The sequence below is a fragment of the Pelecanus crispus genome, chromosome Z (genome assembly GCF_030463565.1).
Source record: "Pelecanus crispus isolate bPelCri1 chromosome Z, bPelCri1.pri, whole genome shotgun sequence".
Lineage (NCBI taxonomy): Eukaryota > Metazoa > Chordata > Aves > Pelecaniformes > Pelecanidae > Pelecanus > Pelecanus crispus.
Window position 1 is genome coordinate 57,669,922 of NC_134676.1, and position 22,186 is coordinate 57,692,107.

At 41.1% G+C, this 22,186-nt stretch overlaps 1 protein-coding gene across 4 annotated transcripts in view; it reads right to left on the reverse strand.

Annotated features, from left to right (window-relative positions):
* Positions 1 to 16,406: 16,406 nt before the first annotated feature.
* The window catches only part of RNF38 (ring finger protein 38), a 144,163-nt gene continuing 138,383 nt past the window's right edge, over positions 16,407 to 22,186 (reverse strand). For all 4 annotated transcript variants that reach the window (XM_075726975.1, XM_009487121.2, XM_075726977.1 and 1 more), the window contains one exon: positions 16,407 to 19,840. In XM_075726975.1, coding sequence (XP_075583090.1) covers positions 19,778 to 19,840 — 63 coding nt within the window. In that variant the 3' untranslated portion in view covers positions 16,407 to 19,777. The remainder of the gene's footprint in view (positions 19,841 to 22,186) is intronic.

Genomic DNA, 22,186 nt, shown 5'->3' on the forward strand with positions numbered 1-22,186 from the left:
TCTTTCTGTGAATAAAAGCAATCCAGAATATTGACCAAAAAAATGGAAATGGGGAGAAGTAGGAAGAGATTTAAAAACTAGCATTTTGGTGGAAAGTTTCAGAATCAGTATATGTATTAATGCATAAGGATGTGGAGCTTTGAGGAGCAAGGGCAGTCCCATTGAAAGGAGGCAGAATCTCATGCCTGCCAATGAGCTGCTGAGATAATCAGGGATTTAGAAAGACTTTCTCCAAAAGTGACTTGCACAGACCCCATGCTAGATTCATGGAATTATAAGGATTGTTACAGATATTTGGAGATCATTCGTGTTCACCCACACACAAGAGAAAAGTGCTAAGTGCCTGCTTTAAAATGAGTAAAGGTGAGGATTTCACAGCCTCCTTGGGATCCTGTTCCGGTGTTTGACCATCCTTATGGTGAAAACTTTTCCTAGTGTCAAATCAATGTTTTCCTTATTACAGCTTGTGCCAAGTTGTTCCACTGTGCCCTTGCAAGGAGAGTTGTGGCCTCATCTTCTCTATCTGCTCCCATTAGGGAGTTGCAGACAGCGCTGAGCTCTCTGCTGGAGGCTGAACAAGCCCAGTTCCTCCCATGTCTCTTTGGACATGCTGTGCTTCAGCTCCATTACTGTCTTGGTGGATTCTGCAGGAGGGTTTGCTTAATGGAGTCAGTGTGTGTCTTGTCCAGGGAAGTGTGTGGCTGGTCTTCATCACCACAAGGCCACGCTGTTGGAAGATACTCAGCCCGGGACCCTGGTTCCTTTTCTGGCAAAGTTGTTCCCCAGCCTGTTGGTGCCCAGCCTGAATTGTTGCAGAGTTTCTTCATGGGTTGGATAAGCCCAGAGGCCTGTCTTGATCTTTGTGAGGTTCATGCTAGTGCAACTCGGCAGCACGTCACAGTCCCTCAAAAAGAGTGACCCTGCCTGCCACTCTATCATTCCTCATTCCCTGCTGCACCCCGTCCTGGTTTGTAATCACACCAAACTTGCTGAGGGCGTATTCCATCCTATTGCCCTGGTTGTTGATAAGAACATTAAAGAGCATTGGGCTCAGCATCAATCCCTGAGGAATGGCACTAGTACCCGGCTACCACCTGGACTTTGTACATCTAATGACAGCATGTAGTGCCTTGCAGTCCAGGCAGTTTTCCATCCACTTTCTAGTCTACCTATCCAAACAACACTTCATCAGTTTGTCTGTAAGGATGTTATTAAGGGTCATGATTTGCAGTGTTAGAATTTGCATGTTATTAATACCTAGGGCATTATTTCCCATTTCACTTATGACTTTGCAAATGAACTTACCGAGCTACACTTTCTGGGCTTTTTAGTGTTTTTAATTGTTTACTTTAGAGGTCAGAGTTACAATAAAACAGAAATGTTTGCGTAAACACTAGTGGATGGTCACATGCTGAAATCATGCACTAAAATCAGATGTACTTTCACCCGGGTACTTTCCCGTCTAACACTGTGGGAAAATGCTGCTGCACTGTGGTTGTGAGAGGTCAGAATGGCTGGAGAGACCCTGGTCTTTGCATGCAGCTCCCACATTCATCTTTCTGGAGGGAGCCCCATTAAGCTTTCAAAACAGAGTTTAAATGCCTCAGAGCGTGCCTCAGGCTATCCTTGGCCAAGGCCTCCAGCCCAGGCAGTCAAGAGAAGTAGAGTTAAATCGAGAAGAAAACAGGAAGTTGTAATGTTTTCCTGCTTCAGTACCATCTCATTGTGAAAGCCAGTTGGGGAAGAGAGGTGGGGTGGGCTGGGCTGGTGGGGTCAGAATGGGGCTGAGTCTTCACCTGTTAGTTTTGAGGTGAAAGGACACTTTCCTTCTCTTGACTGTGGATCTCATAAGCCTTCTGCAAGCTAGAGGTACATTTCTGTGTGGAGCTGGCAGCATGCAACACACAGAGACCTGGCTTTGGTTTAGCTATAGCATTCTCTATTTCTTTGTATAGAAAATTCCTAATACAAACTCTGATTCTATCTTCATACTTGAGCGTAGGGGTGAAGGGGAGGAGAGAAGTCTGGTTTTGTGTACAATTTATAGGTTCTGGTGAGGATCTGGACTTTTTTTGCAGCCATCTACAAAAAAACCTGAATCACCACTTTGGCAAAGACATTGAGGACTGTAATTTGAAATGGCACAATATCTGTAGGCATTAAACAGCTTTGAATCCCTGCAACACAAAGAGTGAATGTTAAATAAGGCTGAAGCCAAGAATCCTGTATCAAACTAGGGTGCTTTCAATAGAAGCCACACTTCCCTGTGGCTTGAGAAGAGAAAGAATTTTTACTGCAAAAACCAGAGTTCATTTTGTTTTGGTTTTCCTCAGGTTTAACCATTTTCAGAGGTATTTTGTATGGAAGCCCTATTTTATCCTGGGTCAAGCAAATCTTCTGGAATCTTTTACATGTGTGTGTGTATATTTTAAGTAATCTAATTTTAAAATAGATTAGAAATTGTCTTAGTAGTGCTACATCATTTTGATTTTCATGTTCAAGTTTTATTTTCCTGAAAAGCAAATAAAATTTTGACATTTCTCATTTTACTGACACAATCCTCTTTGTGTTTTAACATTTTTGTTAAGAAAGTAAATGAAAGTAGAAATTCTTTTGTGGCTTAATTGCTCACTATTTCATTTTAAAATATGGAAAATTATTCTAGGCTATCAGAAGTGTATTGATGTGTGCATTTCTTGCTAATTTTTAGCAAAATATACTCTCAAACATATCCTTTTCAAAATATACTTTCTGCAGCATTGTGGAAAGATAGTATGCATTAAAGAAGAGTCAGAATTATTTCAAACTTACATTATGAAAAATTGTATTTCCTTGTAGTGTTACTGCACTGGCAAACCCTTTCAACACACATGTTTTAAAACACCAGAAAGTAAAGTATCCCTGACAAATAGGGATGAAGAAAAAGCAAAGGCATTCAATACTTTTTATGCCTCAGTCTTTCATACTGATGATAGACCTTGGGCTTCCTGGTCCTCTGAGTTGGATGACCATGACTCTGGGAGCAGTGGCTTTCCATTTGTGGACACTGAATTTGTAAGGGACCAGTTGTATCAGTTGAATGTTTGTAAGTCCATAGGGCCTGGTGGGATTCATCCCAGAGTACTGAAGGAGCTAGCAGATGTTACAGCAGGACCCCTCTGAATCATCTACCAAAGGTCTTGGGAGTCTGGTGAGGTCCCCGCTAACTGGAAGCTAGTCAGTGTTTTTTCCAATTTACAAGAAGAGTATGAGGGAAGACCTGGGAAAATACAGACCTGTTAGTGTAAGCGCAGTTCCTGGAAAAAATATGAAGAAGATCATATTGGGTGCTGTTGAAAGGCATTTAAAGGACTTCGCCATCATCAGGCACAGCCAACATGGGTTCACAAAGGGAAAGTCCTGTTTAATTCATTTGATATCCTTCTATGATAATGTCATCCACCTAGGGAATGAAGAGAAGGTAGTGGATGAAGTTTTTCTGGATTTTTAGTAAGGCTTTTGATACTGTCCCTCACAGCATCCTTCTGGATCAGTTGTCCAGCTGTGAGATGAGCAGGTTCATGGTGCACTCAGTGAAGAACTGGCTGAACAGCAAGGCTCAAAGTGCTGTAGTGAATGGGGCTACATCTGGCTAGCAACAAGTCACCAGCAGTGTTCCTCAGGGCTCAGTTCTAGGGCCAGCCCTGTTCAATATTTTTATCAATGATCTGGATGCAGGAGTTGAATGCATCGTTAGCAAGTTTGCTGATGATACTAAATCAGGAGGTGCTGTTGACTCTTTTGAGGGACAAGAGGCCTTACAGTGGGATCTAGATAGATTGGAGCACTGGGCAATCAGCAATGTCGTGAAATATAACAAGAACAAATGCTGGATTCTGCACCTGGGATAGAGTAATGTTGGACACAAGTATAAATTAGGAGTCACTGGAGAGCAGCCCTGCAGAAAGGCATCTGGGGGTGCTGATTGGCAGCAGGCTGAATATGAGTCAGTAGTGTGTCCTGTCAGCCAAGAGGGCAAACCGCATCCTGGGGTGCATCAAACACAGCATAACCAACTGGTCAAAAGAGTTGATTATCCCACTGCGTTCAGCACTGGAGCAGCCTCACCTTGAGAACTGCATGCAGTTCTGGGCCCCACAATTTAAGAAGGATGTTAAGACACTTGAATGCCTCCAGAGGAGGGCAATAAAGCTGGTGACAGGGCTGGAAGGCATGTCCTGTGAGGAGCAGCTAAAGACACTGTGTTTGTCTAGTTTGGAGAAAAGGATGCTGAAGGGTGACCTCATTGCTCTCTACAGCTTCCTGAGGAGGTGAAGTGGAGAGGGAGGTGCTGATCTCTTCTCCCTGGAATCCAGTGACAGGACACGTGGGAATGGTTGACAGTTGCGTCAGTGGAGGTTCAGACTTGACATTAGGAAACATTTCTTTACTGGGAGGGTGGTCAAACACTGGAACAGGCTTCTTAGAGAGGTGGTCGATGCCCCAAGCCTGTCAGTGTTTAAGAGGCATTTGGACAATGTCCTTAATAGCATGCTTTAACTTTTGGTCAGCCCAGAGGTGGTCAGGTAGTTGGACTGGATGATCGTTGTAGGTCCCTTACTCTTTCCTATTCTAAAGAAAGACATACACTTTTGCCTGAGTAGTTTACTTTAGACAGAACAAAGCTGTGGTAGAGAACAACCCACAGAGCAGCTTTTGGGAAGAAGAGTCGAGAAGTAGTAGCAGGCAGGTAGGTACCATTTACCTGCTATCTGAGGTGTAAGATATTGTAAAGTACCATGTAATGATGGCAGCCACAGCTGCATATACTTAGGTCAGCCATACAGAGGAACAGTTCCCTCTCTTGCCAAGTCAGGTCAGGATGTAAACTCCTGCCTTGCCTCTATTCAAACACAAACCATTACATCTACATCTTAATCTGCCATAATTTAGATGCCCTGTCAGTGAAATAATGTCATTCATGTACAACTCACATGCAAAGTGCCCTTTCAAATTAAATACCCTCCTACACACCACTTTCCTTCTCACAGCGTCTGGCTTCCATGGATATTGGTGCCTATGGAGCAGAAAGGACAATGCCAAGCAAGACACTGTCCCTGTTTGAGTGTGCCTTACACAGTCCATCTGCTGTCAACATTTGCAGTCCATTTTTGCCACAGTAACACTGTCCCTCTGCACAGCCCCATCTGAGGAGAAAAGCACTCCCAGTCTCGTTCACCTAATTGCAATGCCAGAACCAGTAATATCTCTGGGGTGGAAGGATATCACCTAATGTCATGGCTGTGCCACAGAGCTTCAGCAGGACTGTAAAAGATTCAACACTTCCTGCAACACTGATAACATCCATGAACATTATGTAGGTCTCTAAGAAATATCTTAGAGATACCAATCTCACCAGGTTTCCCCCAGTCTACCAGCAGTACCATCTGGCAGCAAGGCAGAGCTGTGTGCACAGCTGTAAAGTAACAAGGAGAGGAATTTGGCAGCAATATTGGCCTCAGCTGTGTCTGCTCTGTGCTTTCATTGCCACAGCTACCAGGAAATTGGTTCAGCTTGGCAATAACCTGTGACTCCTGCTACTACTGAGAGGGTACCGCACCATGTTGGGGGGTGGGGGGGAGACAAAGGGGAGGAGGAGGAGGAATGGGAGTATGTAAAACTCACTTTGCTCTTGAAGGTTTTATTAAACTGCAGCTCTGAGACACAGCAAGATGCACAGTGCAGTGGAGGGAATGCCCCCTCTATCTCCCCAGAAAGCATTAGCTGTTGAAGTGCCACCATCTGTCTAGCTAGTGCAGTTCCTAGGGTGGCTAGACGCCTTCCACTGGTTGAGGCATTTTGCCTCATCCAATAGACACAGTGCAGCAGAGGCAGCTTGGTGTGTCTGTGTACAGTCTTCTCAGCCATCTTTTGGCTCATTTTTTTCCCCAGGTCCTAAAACAAGATCAAAATGGAAGTGTATCTTTCCATTTTTCTCTCCTACAGAGCTACCTAAGAGTCCATGAACTGAGGGCAGAAATTCCAGCAACCAAGCTGTTATGTATCAGCAACAGACCCAGCTGTGTTTCTGAAGCTCAGGGACATGGTGATCTAAGACACTTGATACCGAGATTCCCCTTGGCATCAATTCCTGCAAAATCCATCAGAAGCAAAATTATGAGCTCACTTTGGAGAGATCAACTGCAAAATCCCACTTCTGAGGCAATCCCCAGAAAGGCAAGGCAGCGCAGGCGTGTTTGGTACATATGGATTCCCAAGGAATGTGCTCCTTAATCAGGATGAGTAAATCTTGTTTGTGCTCCAAATTTCTGATACTCTGAGAAAGATCATCAAAGCAGATCATCAGTTCTTTTCTTAATGGATTAGGACAGATTATTCCTTTCACTTCAGGCATGGAGTTCTTACAAAATAGCACTTCCACTTGCTACCTCAGGATGAAATCAGGAGTTAAGCTTGAATAGTGATCTTTGGATAACCTGAAGGCTTGTGCTTCTGGCTCTTCCTCCTGCCCCAGTCTCTTGGGGTAAATTCAAGTCACACAACAATTCTCTATTTGTTTTGCTCTTCTTCTATTAGTAACCTGATGAAACTTGACTTGTTGAGGACCTTACACAAAAATGAGGGTATGCAGAATTGCATGACCTACAAATACATTACTGTAATGAACATTTGTGTTGTGTTCTCTGTGACTTTCTCAGTATATGCTATTGATATTGGTCAGTAAATGTCAAACCCTACAAAAAGTTATATGATTTCCTGTCCTTTTGTATACAGTTAAGGTACAGTTAATGACTCGGTGCATTGCAGAAGCTCACTAAATACTATGCTAACACCATTCATTTGTTGAACTAGACACCCCATTAATAACACAGACAGGGGTCTGGTGATACAATTATTTTAGTGTGTGAGTGAGCAATCATCCAAGACCAAAGTTGACATCTTTATTTCTGGATGCCGTATGATTTGTAGTTCTCAACTGCATTTACTTCTGTTGTTGCTAATCATTGTCCATGTTGAAGTCTTAAAAACAAAGAGCAATCCTTTCCTCTCATGCTCTGCAACCTCCTTGCCCTGCTATGTCTCCTTAAATCTGCTGATGCTGCCTCAAGCTGCCATAGTCTACAGAGGGAGATGACGGACAGTTTGCAGTAAATTTTTTTTTTAATTTAGCCTTGCTCTTTGGAAGGAAAATGACATAGCAAAATGTCATGAGGCCAGGCAAACTGGTTCATATCTTGAAATCATATAGGCCCAAAGTGCTCCCTGGATCTCCATGTTGGACTAGATTTAGGTAGGAAACAAGCATATGTTGCAAAAGAGTAGTAACAAGAGTAGTACACAGAAGGGATATGGTCTATGATCAAGAGCGGGTCAGTAAATTGCAGAGCAAGAGCAAGCTGTAAGAGAACTAATACTTCAGATGTTGCAAAACCACATACCAGCACCAGTATGCATAATTACCTCTATTAACATGATTATTATATGAATTTTTAAATAAATACTTTCTAATTACTATGCAAAACTATCACAGCTGTTAAGAGACTTTTTTTTTTTTAAGATGGTAAGCCATACAAACATTATGCTATGTATCTCATTTCATTACTAGTCTGTTGCATGAAAAAATGATCTCCATTCCTTGTTTTGAGTTTAGTTCATTCTTGTTTCACTTGTTGGCCTCAGCTCTTGAACTGAGCAGTTTATCTGTAGTTGCTGAACAAGACTATATGATGGCCCAGGCTCCTAGACTCAAACAGGCTCTGAATTGCTTCTTAATTTCTCTCCCCATAACACTCTCTCCAAAACCCACAAACTTCCTCCAAACCCTAGCAAACATGGTTTTGTGACTATGTTTCTCCTGACCACACAAACTCAGCCCTGTCTAAAAGATTTAATCAGTTCCTGTACCTGAAAGGAGTTCATTTTTTTTCCTTAATGCTCCATATTCTTATTCTGACATGCTTTTCTAAGCATGTCAGGCAACCTCAGTTCAAATGTTTTTATTTTTACCTCACTTCCTACTGTAACACCACATGACTCAAAACCACTTGGACACCTATTTTCTTGACTGGATGCTTTTCGTGGAGCAGTGACAGCTGGCTAACCTGCAGCAAGCTCACTCCCACTTAGAAATGCTGGGCTGCAAAAAGGCAGAACTCCACATGCCTCTCAGAGATGGAGCTCCAGGGGGTGCAGTAGTTCTGTGGTGAGTCACTGTTTTCAATGCTGCAGTATCAAACAGACTATTTCTGACAAAATCAAATAGACATCATTACATGGTATTGTCTATTTCAGAACAATGAGAGCCTAATCCATCCACTTCACAACTTTCTTGCTTGTTCTTATCTGCCAGCTTTCTCTGGGATATTGTGCTCTTGCAGTGGGATCCTACTGTAGGCTATCTTACCACCACCTTAAGTGTAGGGCACTCATGCACTGCTTCCCCCACCCTTCTCCCAGAACTTTCATGTATATGAAAGGTCCTCCTGCCTAGAACACATTTCACCTTTCTGAAAACCTCTGGGTGGCTGCCTCTCTGTATGCCTCAGGCACCTCACTTCTCAGCATACATACATTCCTCTGGAGAAGCAAAGGAGCTCTAATGTTCTTGCACAGTGACTGTGCTGCAGTATTTCCTCTGACACTTAACCCATGGCCTGCCAGCACCAACTGAGCTAATGACAACGCCCAGGACACCAATTTGTCTGGGTTCAGACATCCCTCAGCACCTCTGTGACAAATGTCCTGGGAGATGCCCCATGAAGCTCCTTCTATCTCACTGTTTCTCTCCATATATTTGACACAGGTCCTTGTCCTGGTTTTGGCTGGGATAGAGTTAATTTTCTTCCTAGTAGCAGGCATAGTGCTGTGTTTTGGATTTAGTTTGAGAATAATGTTGATAACACACTGATATTTTTGTTGTTGTTAAGCAGTGCTTACACTAGTCAGTATATAAACTGAGGGGAGTTGGCTGGGACACTGTGATTGCTGCTCAGGAACTGGCTGGGTATTGGTCGGCAGGTGGTGAGCGATTGCATTGTGCGTCACTTATTTTGTATATTATTATTATTATCATTATTATCCCTTCCTTTTCTGTCCTATTAAACTGTCTTTATCTCAACCCACACTTTTTTTTTTTCCCAATTCTCTCCCCCATCCCACTGGAGAGGGGGAGAGTGAGCGAATGGCTGTGTGGTGTTCAGCTGCCTGCCAGGTTAAACCACAACAGTGCTTTAAGCCAAAGAAAGGAGGATACACTCAAAACTATGTTTCTCCAAACCCTACCAGCTTTTTGCACATAAGAGCAGCAGCAAATACAAAAGCAATACCAATACACAAAATCATCCTGTTTTCAGTTTGGAAACATTCTAGCAAAACTATTCAAATAGCAATATTATTACATATAAAATAATTTACCAGATGATACAGACAAACAAGTTTGACATCTTGGGTAATACTGCTGACCCCATACTGCTTTCCCAAGACCACACCAGCAGACAGTACTATAACTCCCGGATGAACTGACATCAGTGAATGGTGCTATTTGAGGTTTATTGCTTCTTTTCTGCTACAGCATCACCACTCATGAAAGATCATTTGTAGTATTAAGGCAGGGTTATTATGCAAAACAGGAAATCATTGGTTTGAGAAATCTAGTTGGTAATTACTCCTGCTAGCTGAAGCACAGTTATAGTTGCCTATGTTATTTTTCTACACATAAAATAAAAAAGTACAAATGCAGCTGAATATACCAGTGGGGAAATTACTGGGACGTGTGTGTGCAAAGTATTAATGTCGCATATGAAGTGTGAGAAATAAGGAAATAAGGGTGAGGTGAGGGATAAATGGCTGCAAGAAATGTGGGAGCTGTTGGAAACTTTATTGAAAAAATCCTCTACTTGTTCATGCTGTCTCTTTGCCAGACCTCCCAGCAGCAACCTTACTGGACTTGGTGAATGAAGTAGCCACAAATCTTTCCTGTAATCGTTGCTGCAGTGAGAAGGTTCACCACGTCTCTCAAACATGGTGCCATCTTCCACCACAGTATCTGAAATACCTGCTCAAATTGCTACAAAATGAACTACCATGAGGCTATCTTTAGCTGGTAGTAAACCTGAAATAAAGTGCACTAATTAGAAACTTGGATGAAAGGTTTATATGCTAGTAAGTCAACACAACATACAACCAGGCAGCTTAACACTGCTTATCTGACACACAACATACCATCAGCCTCTGCAGTCCCACCTGGGCATGTGTGCAGCTGTTAACTCAGACTCTTCTAGTGGTGCCAGGATGGTGCTTTAGCTCTCCAAGCTGGCCATCAGCTGTTTGTTTTAAAATGAAAATCTGCTAAATTTGGTTCTAGATACCAGAAGCCTGGTGGTACCTGAGTTGTTTCAGAAAGGGAAACTACACTGTGAGATATAGTAGGGTGTAAGTGGCACAGTGCAATCCACTACAAAAGCCAGTACGTAAGACTGTGTTAGGCAGAACGTGTATTTTAGAACTGATGACTCACATTGTTTGCATGTTTGAAAAAGCACAGAGCTTCATGGATGCAGTAATTGATAAGGGAAGATCCTTATGCTGTTAAATAAAGCAATCTAAACCTACCAAGGTTAGCAAAGGCTGGAATTGGACAAAAGCTATAGCAATGCCACTGCCCCTGAAAAGTCAAGGCCATCTTTAGCATATATAAGACTAAATAAGGAATAAGGAATGCCATCTATTCTCAAGCATATCATCATTCCTAAATCAGTTCATAAGCACCATGGGCATGAAAAATATGAATCTGATGCAAGGAGATACCACAGTTGAAGGTCACATGATTGTGTGCACCACAGTGTGAGCAGTGGGGGAAGGAGGGTTACAGCAGACACACAAGATGGAGAAGCTAGAGTTGTGGCCAGTAGTTGAAAGTAAGACAGCAGAAAAGGACCACAAAAACACATACAGCATGCAGAATCTGGAGGCAGTGATATGATTTACTAAAAACTAGTAACATAAATTGTCAGCTAATTACTGAGAATGCCAGAAGACACACAAGCAGTGGTAAAGCAGGATCAGCAAAAGACAGTCACTTTATAGGCTGAGGAGGAGAGTGAGATGCTGTGTCACAAAGGGGGTGGTAGGACAGAGCAGATCAGGAAAGGAAGATCTGAGGGCAACTCTGTTCTTCAGGCTAGGACTGGTCATGGCCAAACTATAGATGCTCCTGGAACCTGCTTTGCAAAATATTTCACTGGAGGAAATGTGGCTTTGCAAGTATCCGAGCTGACAAACACCTTTCTCTTTTCTAGTGCAGGTGTTGCCTTGATAATGATCATCTCTTCCAACTCTAACACATATGATTTCTTTATGAAGCTGAAATAACTCTCTTTGCTGGCTTTGCAAATTGTTTTTTGAGAGCCTCAGCCAGTCTATAGATTTCAAGTTACCAGGAACGGGAACACCTTCACATATTTGCTGATTCTCCTAGCCAAGAACCATGCTCCCATGACATGGTATGTGCTAAGTGTAGATCAAGTCCTACAGAGGAGATGCACAAAAAGGCATAGCTGGGCTTTTTATTCAAGCAGTTTACTAATGTAATTCATAGAACCATCGAATGTTTTGGATTGGAAAGAGCCCTTTAAAGATCATCTAGTCCAACCCCATTGCCATTGGTAGGGTCACTGGATCAGATTGCTGAAAGATTCCAACCTGACCTTGAACACTTCCAATGATGGGACATCTATAACTTCTCTGGGCAACTTGTTCCAGTGTCTTACCTCCCTCATAGTAAAAAATTTCTTCCTTATATCTCATCTAAATCACTTTCAGTTTAAAAGCATTGCCCCTTGTCCTGTCACTACAGGCCTTGGTAAAAAGTCTCTCCCCATCTTTCTTATAAGCCACCTTCAAGTACTGAAAGGCCACAATAAGGCCCAGAGTCTTCTCTTCTCCAGGTTCAACAACCCCAACACTCTTTCTTCACAGGAGAGGTTGTTCCACCCCTCTGATAATTTTCGTGGCCCTCTTCTGAACCTGCTGTAACAGGTCCATGTCTTTCTTGTACTGAGAACTCCAGAACTGACCACAGTACTCCAGGTGGGGTCTCACAAGAGTGGAGTAGAGGGGGAGAATCACCTCCCTCAACCTGTTGGCCATGCTCCCTTTTATGCAGCCCAGGTTACGGTTGGCTTTCTGGGCTGCAAGTGCACATTCCTGGCTCGTATCTAATTTTTCGTCCACCAGTATCCTCAAGTCTTTCTCCGCAGGGCTGCTCTCAACTCATTCATCCCCCAGTCTGTACTGACATTGGGGATTAGCCTTACCCAGACCTTATATTTGGCCTTGCTGAACTTCAGGAGGTTCACATGGGCCCACTCGTCAAGCCTGTCAAGGTCCCTCTGGATGGCATCCCTTCTTGCAAGCCTATCAAGCAACTACACCACTCGGCTTGGTGTCATACACAAACTTGCTGAGGGTGCCTCAGTCCCAGTCTATGTCAGTGATGAAGATATCAAATAGTACCGGTCCCAGTACTTGAGGGACACCACTCATTACTTGTTTTCACTTGGACATTGAGCCATTGACTGTAATGCTTTGGACATGGCCACCCAGCTAATATTCCTTATCGATCAAATAGTACATTCATCAAATCCTTATCTCTCCAGTTTAGCAGTAAGAATGTTGTGTGGGACCATGCCAAAGGCTTCACAGAAGTCCAGGTAGGTAGCTCTTCCCTTGTCCACTGATGCAGTGACTCCATCGTAGAAGGCCACTGGATCAGTCAGGCATGACTTGCCCTTGGTGAAGCCATGTTGGCTGTCTCTAATCACCTCCCGGTTATCCATGTTTTGATGTAAGTTCCAGGAAGATCTGTTCCATCACTTACTGGGTACTGAGGTGAGGCTGACAAAGGAACTGTGTGCAGGAAGAACAGAGCATATACTCCACCCTGGGACCGGAAGGGCAATCTTTCATCTACTCCTTTCTACACCTTCCTTCTACAATCCCATCACCAGTTGCCCCTCTGCCCTGTGATGGTTCCTCTGCATAACTTAATGCTAGCAGATACCAGAAAGCTGCTCTTAACTACAGAAGGGGCTTAAGCTTGTTTGGTTAGGAAAGTTTATAGCATTCTTGAATCCTCATTCCCCAACCTGAAAGTTGAAACAAAAAGGTAAAAAGCCAGCAAGTGGGCTGACACTAGAAACAAGAAGCCTCCAGCAAAATCAACCCTTGAGATCTACCAATGTTACTAAGTAATCCCTGCCCATGGTTTGATATAGAAAGTTCTTGATAAAACCTTGCATGGTACCCCAGTGTCCAGCTTTGATAACAACTGAGACAGGCTGCTAGATGGCCCCTATTTTGCTGACCTTGCTACAAGAGGATCGGACAAAGAGATGTGACAACCCAAGTTAAAAATCCTACTTTGACAATGGTGTAGAGCAACAAGGCTGCAAAAGAATACATAGATAACACAGAGTATGTAATATTTTTCAAATAGACACATACTTGCTCAGGCTACCACCCTAAGAGTTCGGTAGCTGCATGGATGACATAGGATATAGTAGCTTCTGATCAGTGCTTTCCTGCTTATACCTGCAAAGACAGGAAGTCTGGACTCATAGTGGTTACTGAGGCTACAAGCTGGCCAGCTTGCAAGAAGTGTAGTGATTGCTTCCAACAAAGTACTGTATGAAGATATCCTAGTGAAACAAGACATAGGTTCATAAACACTATGTTTGCAAGGAATGGAGAGCTCTATATATTCCAAGGAAGCAAGATGAGAGATGTTGGGGAGGAAGAGAACTTCACTGCTGGCCAAAATTAAGGACAACTGCTGGGTTACAAGGTACATGCTACTCAGATTTATAGAATGCCTGGAGTTTAGCTGGGTATTTTTTTCAAGATCAAGGGATTTAGGTTTTGAAAATGGTTCTGTTGGGGACAGGAAAAGAACAGTATACTCAACGGGAAACAAAGGCAGGAAATCTACAGATTTGGCAGTGAGAAGACTGCTTGGCAAGGCAAACAGACTTGGCCCTTTGCCTACTAGTTGCCATGCTTTCTGAGCTTTACTTTCCCATGCAGAAGCTTCCAGTCAAACAGTCAAACATCATCCTTTCTTTTGCATGGAAACATACAGCAGGAAGCTGCCTAGGGATCAGCTGGCTTTCTGCCAAAAGTCTCCTGGTTGTACAAATACTGTGATATGCTACAAAACATGTCCCTGCTACAGTAAAAACTGTACAGTCTGTACACATAGTGCACAGTGAGTTTAGATGAACTCTGTTGCAAAAAAGATTAGTTTTCTGTTGCTGGGAGCACTGCCTAATTCAGCACAGCTCACATGAATTACAGATTTGGCTGCTGCCTGGGTATAACCTGTGCTCAGAATCTCACACAGGTTGGTGCTGCACCTCAGAAGTTGTTTGCAGTACATATATATTTGCTGGTGCTGGCAAGGAATAGTGGCCTGAGGGAAATGGACAAAATGCTGGTGCAGAGGCAGCAGCTAAGCTTATGTCAGCTTTGCTTAGGTTCATCTTGTCACTAGTGGGGTTCTGCAGGGCTGTTTTAGGGCCAGTGCTCTTTAATGTTTTCATAAATGATCTGGATGCAGGAGTCAAATGTACATTGAGTTTGCTGATGATACCAAATTAGGAGGAGCTGCAGACTTGCTCAAGTGTAGAGAGGCCTTACAAAGATCTGGATAGACTAGAGAGCTGTGCAATCACCAACTGTATGAAATTTAACAAGACCAGGTGCTGGATTCTCCACCTGGGAAGGGGTAATCCTGGTTATACATACAAACAGGGGGACAAGAGGCTGGAGAGCAGCCCTGCAGAAAGACATCTCGGAGACCGGGCTGATGGCAAGTTGAATATGAGTCAATAGTGTGCCCTGGCAGCCCAAAGGGCCAACTGTCTCCTGGGGTGCACCAAGCACAGCATAGCTAGCCAGTCAATGGAGGTGATTGCCCTGCTGTACACTGCATCTGTGCGGCCCCACCTGAAGTACTGTGTGGTTTTCAGCACTTCAGTATAAGAAGGACATCAGACTATTAGAATGCATCCAGAGGAAGGCAACCAACGTGGTGAAAGGTCTCGAGGGCAAGACTTAAGAGGAGAGGCTGAGGTCACTTGGTTTGTGCTGCTTAGAGAAGGCTTGAGGGGTGGCCTCATCGCAGCCTACAACTTCCTCAAGGGGGGCAGTGGAGGGGGAGGTGCTGATCTCCTCTCTCTGGTGACTAGCAACAGGACACGAGAAAATGGAATGAAGCTGTACCAGGGGAAGTTCAGACTGGACATGGGGAAGTTTCTTCACTGAGAAGGTGGTGGGTCACTGGAACAGGCTCCCCAGGGAAGTGGTCACAGCACGAAGCCTGTTTCAAGTTCAAGGAGTGTCTGGATCATGGTTTAGTTTCAGGTAGTCCTGCGAGGTGCAGTGAGTTGGACTCAATGATTCTTATGGGTCCCTTCCAATTCGAGATTTTCTATGATCTTTTTTTACATGGAATCCCTGCTCTACTCTCAGGGCCTTGCTGGTACAGGCTCTAAGCCAGTCACCAGTACTTCTAAGTTCCCCTATCATCATTGAAGCTGGGCAGCCCAGTACCTTAGCTTTGCAAATACTACTGGCAGCACTGTCCATTTTCAAGTTTAATTAATAATTAACATCTGCTGTATAAAGAGGGAAAACTAGTTGTTATCCAGGATTATAGATCCAAAAGACATGTTTATGAATCTTTGCATAAGGATTCTCAAAGCATCAATGGATCTTCAAACATATTCAAGTACCAAGAACACCTGCTATTGATGAAGCTATTAAATGCCCTGTGTAAATGAAAGCCTTTTAAATAATTACGTGATAACTTAGTTTACATCATCTCATTAAAAACAAAACCAAACAACTTTTTCTTTTTGGTTTCACCACCAGTTTCTTGTGTGACCCTGGCTAATCAAAATCCTTATAATTCAGTTTCATCCTTAACTCAGGATGCGTTTCTTACCACTGTTAGGGCACTGCAAAGTGTAACACATCTTCAGCTGACACACAGTGCAAACAGTATGTCTAAGGAGCACCTCCATCCCTGCAAATTTTCCTTTGACTAAGTAACATCTTTAGAAAGCTGATCTTTTAGGCAAGGCTTTGAGTTCTATGAATTATTGTTATTTTACACTTTCAAAAATATGATACAACATTTCATATTTTATTATGATATCTCAAAGTAGATTTAAAAAAGTCTGTCATGCACTGCAATTAAGGTGGCAAAACTTACCCCTACAATGCAAGCATCTGTTGCCAATATCTAGAGTTGCATAATCATGCACAGAAATATGCAGAGTAAGAGAAAGAACGGGACAAAATTGTGTAAGTGTACATCATACATTTATTACTGAACAACTCTCTCAACTCCAAAATTGGGCACAGGGATTAAAAATAAAAATTCATTGCACTACCTAGTAAAGCATTACTAGTAACTCTCATAAAAAATGTACAAATTTTGTTAAAAATTTATCAAGCCTTCAAATGATTTGGTTACAGATATTTATAATACATTTAAAACTACGTGTTAAATGATACAACATAGTATGATTTAAAGAAAACACTTGACAAAACATGATTCCAACAAAACCCATAAGCTTTCATAATCATTAGCAAATCTGAAACACAAGTAGCAAAATGAGGTAACAATGTACCAAAGAAAAAAAACACAGTTTTTACAAAGGCCCAAAGATAACTCAGTGAAAAATGTGTTTTCTACAATTAAAATTAAAGAGGTTGGTAAATCTCATCCCAAGTATTACACAATGTGTTAACAGCTGTGAAATCACATTCAAGAGTCTGTACATAATGACATAAAACAAAAGGCTTTAATTTTTTTGTAAAGAAAGACACAAAATGAGACATTGGAATTATCTGTAGGCCTTGATACCCACTAAAATGTCAAATTAAATTGACAGTTTATGCAAAAAACACAGCAGTGCCAATATGATAAAGCAAACATCTTACTTTTTTTTTTTTTTTTTTGAGAAGAAGGAGCCCGGTGATGGCAGAAAGACAATGAACATAAAAAAAGTCTTGCTGAATTCAGGTGCTGCCAGGCACCACGGCAGGCTGTGGAATTACACACAGATGTGCATAACACATGGCAGTTAACAGCTGAACATGAATCCCCCTCCCTTGACAGCCACAACAGAGAGGACTTGGTTGTAGCTTGTCTGAGCTGATTCAGAACATATGCAAGTGCGCTGTTTACACACACTAACCGCAGGAAGCAAGTCCACATACATCTGCAAGAGTCCCATGCAAACGAAAGAACCATTCCAGAAGAGATGAGCCATAAGAGTGCAACAATTAATTTCAGGATTTTACAAACTTAGACCCCCAACTCCTAGATTTCCCACTGCCTCACAGAGTTTTACTGGGGAAAAAGGGACATCACACATCAAGGTTTCTCCAATTCTAGAAAAAGGACTACTTTCTCTTGGCCTCAGAAGAACGTGTCTTGTTCATTTGTGTCTAGCTTAGAAAAAGTGCCCTCCTTCCATGCTTTGAACTGAATACTGAGCATAGTAGTGTTAGTTATGCTTAAATCTGTACATTTTTTCTTCTTCAGCTATATAAAAGAGCCTAAGTTTTGTAAGACATATGTGGCATATGCTTTTTAAACAACATGATTTTATTTGTTAAAAAAATAAATTCTATTACATGTAATTTAACCCACTAGGTGTTATTGTGAAAAGCCTATTCTTTAACTCCACTGGAAGAGAGGAGAAATTCTAATATTTTGAAGTTGACGTAACAGCACTTTTACTTATTTAGTGTTCTTAAGTATGGATAGGTATGGAAGGACTCACTGTTTTTCAGAACTACCTGCCTAACTGAACAGAGGGAAGAGCATCTGAAATAGGGCAAAATTGTGCTTTTGTTTTATCTGCAACAAGAGCTGTGACTGGTCTGTAGAATCTTCCAAGAGGAAAATCAACATGGAGAACATTGAACACTGTTTGAAATTATAACTGATACTAAAGCACAGCAGCATACAAAGCATCAGAAATGATAAACTTAAAGCTGAAACTGGCAGCAAGTTGCAGCAATATTGCTAATTGTGCCACTTGTGCTGCTGCAACCAAAGTTATGACACTGATTTTAAGAGAAGACTTATTTTGTTACAAAAAGTGCATCCTTTGAATAACTATAGTATATGTAGACCTAAATATTTTGCTGGAACTTAGTGAAGATGTTAACAGTCTGAATGTTATAAACGAAGCTAATTTTTTTTCAATAGCCCAAATGAAACATTATTCAGAGCACTGGAATAGAGGTTATCACCTCCTGTTTCACAGCACTGTTCTGGAAGGTGTTCCAACTTTCTCCTATAGTGGAGCACTGTGAGAACTTGACTGCAAAAAGCTAGGGAGCTCCTTCTTCATATTACACCCATCATGAAGTACGGAAGGGCAAGAAGCAGCATAAGGGCAACTGAATCCTGCAGTTAGTGACCAAAAATCACCTTCTCTTGTGATACAATTAAAAAAATCAGAACTTCTACTTCTCTGAGAAAATGCTAAAAATTTTATTTTATTCATGAAGTTGCAGGAATAAAATTGTAACCTTTTACAAGTTATTTTAGTTGTATACAAAATCCCTTGTAAATGACAACGAATGTATGTGATTAAAGCCAATGTTTATGAGCTAAAAGATTATGACCTTAGCAAGTACAATGGCCAAAAGTGAAGAGCTGTTGCATAAGACCCTCAGTGTCCTTTCTACTTCCTTTCATGGAAGAAGCACATAACTGACAAACCCAGCTAAAAAAATTTAAAAGGAGAACAGAAAAGCATTGATATTCGTATTAGCAACTGAAAATATTAATATTGCTAAATGATTTGTGCGATACTGCAACTTTACACTGATAAAAATAACTTGTAAATCAGCCATGTAAAAATCCAGACTTTGTAACATATGCTAACAACTCCAAGGTTACTCATGTATGCACTCTTTAGTGGTACACATTTAAAGCCTCCAATGAAAGGGAAGCATAACAGCTCTTTCAATAGTAGGTAGAAGGTTCTTTATACCTGTAAGTACATTGGGGAGGAAATACTAAATGTCTGTAATTGCTGCACCCATCGCATTCAGTGTGCAACTGCAAACACAAGGAAAGGAACCAGTGTACAGTACTAGTACTGTTTAAATAACACACAAGATTATACATTGCAGCATAGTTATTACTACACACATACGTTCTCAGTACATGCTGGTATATAGGTTCTCAAACACACATGCACACTCAGTCAACAAGCACGCTTCACGCATCCTCTCACAAACACACACACATGTTCGCACCATTCATTCCCACTCACAGTATCTGAAGGCTCTACATAAGGTAGATTGCTATATTGTTTGGAGCTACCACTTTTTTTTTTTTCCTTTTTCTTTTATATAAAAGCACATGCTAAAAGATCACATCCACAGTAATCTCGCAGCAACACTCGGAATGATCACACAAAAACCAGGGAATGTTAGTGCACACACAAAATTAAGCTAAAAAAAAAAATCTTTGGAGTTCCAATCACACTGTTAGTATAACAATCCTGTAACTGTGAAGACTAGTTATATAAGCTTTGTAATTGATTAAGTCACACAGTGCAAAGTAAGGTCCATTGACCCTTTTGTATAAAGGGTAGGCTGGAAGCCACATGGGTAAGTTCAATAGACAGTTCATATATACATGTGACCAGGAACACCCAAACCAGATTTGTGCTATTAAGATTGGTCATTCTGAATCACGATGCACTTCCGAAGCATCAGCTCTACAAATTGGGCAGGTACGATTTGCCTGTAAAACCAGAAACAAGAGAGGATTTACTGTACTGACAAATACATTGTTAAGGTAATCTGTAGATGACACTGAACATCTGTGTCCATAATGAGGATGCTACCTTCAGCCCTTGAGTACTGAAAAGCAATTCACGAATACTCAAAACAAGAGAAGACAAAGTGTGCTTATGCCTTTTTTTTTAGTTTATTTGGTTATATTAGAGTGGTGTGACAAGTTTGTCAATTCAAAATTGTGTTTACAAAAAAAAAACCAACCCACCTGTGCCTTTTATCTTTAAAGATAAAGCAAAACAGCAAATTATACTTTATCTAAGTGATGGTGGTTTTATTAATGCAGATTCATAGTTATAGTATATTGCAATCAGATGGATGCAACTAAGAAGCTGTACTGTGTGCTGCAGAGAAACCCATCAAAACCAGACTAGCAACCTTGGACTGCAAATAAATGTCTTATATGAGGGTGTTATGTTGTCACAAGCTTTACTGTTCAGGGATCATATCTCTTCATACCCTGTTTATTCAGTTATTCTCACAGAAACCCATCCTATAGACTTGGACAAAGCTGAAAGCAGACTAGGGAAAAAGAAAAGGGGTTTTAATAAAGAGAAAGGAGGAAAAAAAAAAAAAAGAGAGAAGATGACCTGGCAAAAGAGATATTCAAGTAACACACACAAGCAGGTCCAAATTTAGCCCTTCAGTAAAGCACTCCCTGAAAATATGTCCTGTGACTCTTTTACTTTCATCGTTTCCTTAAAAAGATAAGACAGATGAGAAGTAACATTCCTTAACCTACTGGGAAAGTATTTCTGCCTTCTCATTCCCCTTTTCAAATGAAGGCTAATTTCATTTTAGCAAATGATGAGACAAAGCCCAAAACAAATATGTAAAATCTGTGGTAAAGCATTTCCTTTGCAAAGGGCAGAGTGAAAAGAACTCTTCCCTGCCCCAAATTCTGTATTTTGTAGTTCCCCAAATTGCAGGACCAACTACCGTTAACTCCAAGTTTTTCTACGGTAGCCAAATTTTTCAATAAAAATACAAGTGAGAGCATCAAGAAATGTGGCTCTGCAGACCAGAGTTCAGAAATCATTGCCACGAATTTCAAATCCAAACAATAAATGCTGATGAAAGTAACAAGTTATTACTGAAAAAAATTATTTAGTAATGCAAGTTAAAATGAGGGTATATTTTTTCCGTCAATTACTAGTGTTACTACTGTTTTATAATTTATATTGGTTTTTTTTTATTCCTTTATAGTTTTTGTAAAGCATGAATTGCAGAATCAATTCAAATTTTATTTCTTGCTCTTTCAGTAGCAGTTTTGAAATTACTTAAAGGACAATGCCATTACTTGGTCATTACTTTGTACTTGCATTATTCTGGATATAATTTCAGCTAATACAATTTTTAAAATAAAAAGGCATGTTTTTCAAAATTAAATGGATTAATGAATCAAGAGGTATTCACTTAGACAAATAATTAAATATCTACCATTTGTAGCATGAAACAGAGCATTCAGTGGGAATTAATTTCCCAATAGGAACTGCAGAAATAAATCCTCTGTGCCAGAACAAAATGAATACTCATGGACACTGCAGCACTGCTTTTTAAGTAACTTTTCAAGATCCTGCAGGAACATCTGTTTTAAATTTAGTCGCATTCTTGTGCCTTTCATGAAATTCATTCCCCCTTCCTGGCATTTAACATGATTCTTTGGTGCAAAAAGGTGAGTAAGGTGGACTTAATATTGTAATATTGACCTTCTAACTAGCCACTCTTTCAGGCAAACTTACTTTTTGTACTGTAAGGAGAGAGAGCTGCACAATGAACTAACCAATTTATTTTTTTGTATTTTATAGACATTTTTAGCTGAAGTGAACTGCATTTAGAATAATGAATCTATAGGGTAACTAGAATCCTCTAGGAAGCATTGCACTACTTTGGTGTTAGTCCATCAGAACCAAGTTAAACTACAGTTAGTTTGTCTTTTCTCATATATAATACAGCATTTCCTATCAGAACGTTAAATATAAAGGCAAATTTTCCTTGTTATCTGGTTCTAAACCCTCAGGGTGAAGACAGGTCATGTTTTCAAGCTGTCCTGGGGAATGATGACTAACTCTTACATTACAAAAGAACAGATTTCTCATGTGTTCATATTTGACTAAAGGATTTAGGATATTAAGAAATAACCAAATATTGTGAAATATGAGAGTTGACAATACTGTGGAAAGCAAAAGGATAACCTCCCTTTTGTTAATTCTGTTTCCTCCACTGTATTACATGTTCTTTCACAAGTCTTTAACCTTGCTTAACCAGGGAAGTATAAATTAAAGTGGGCAAC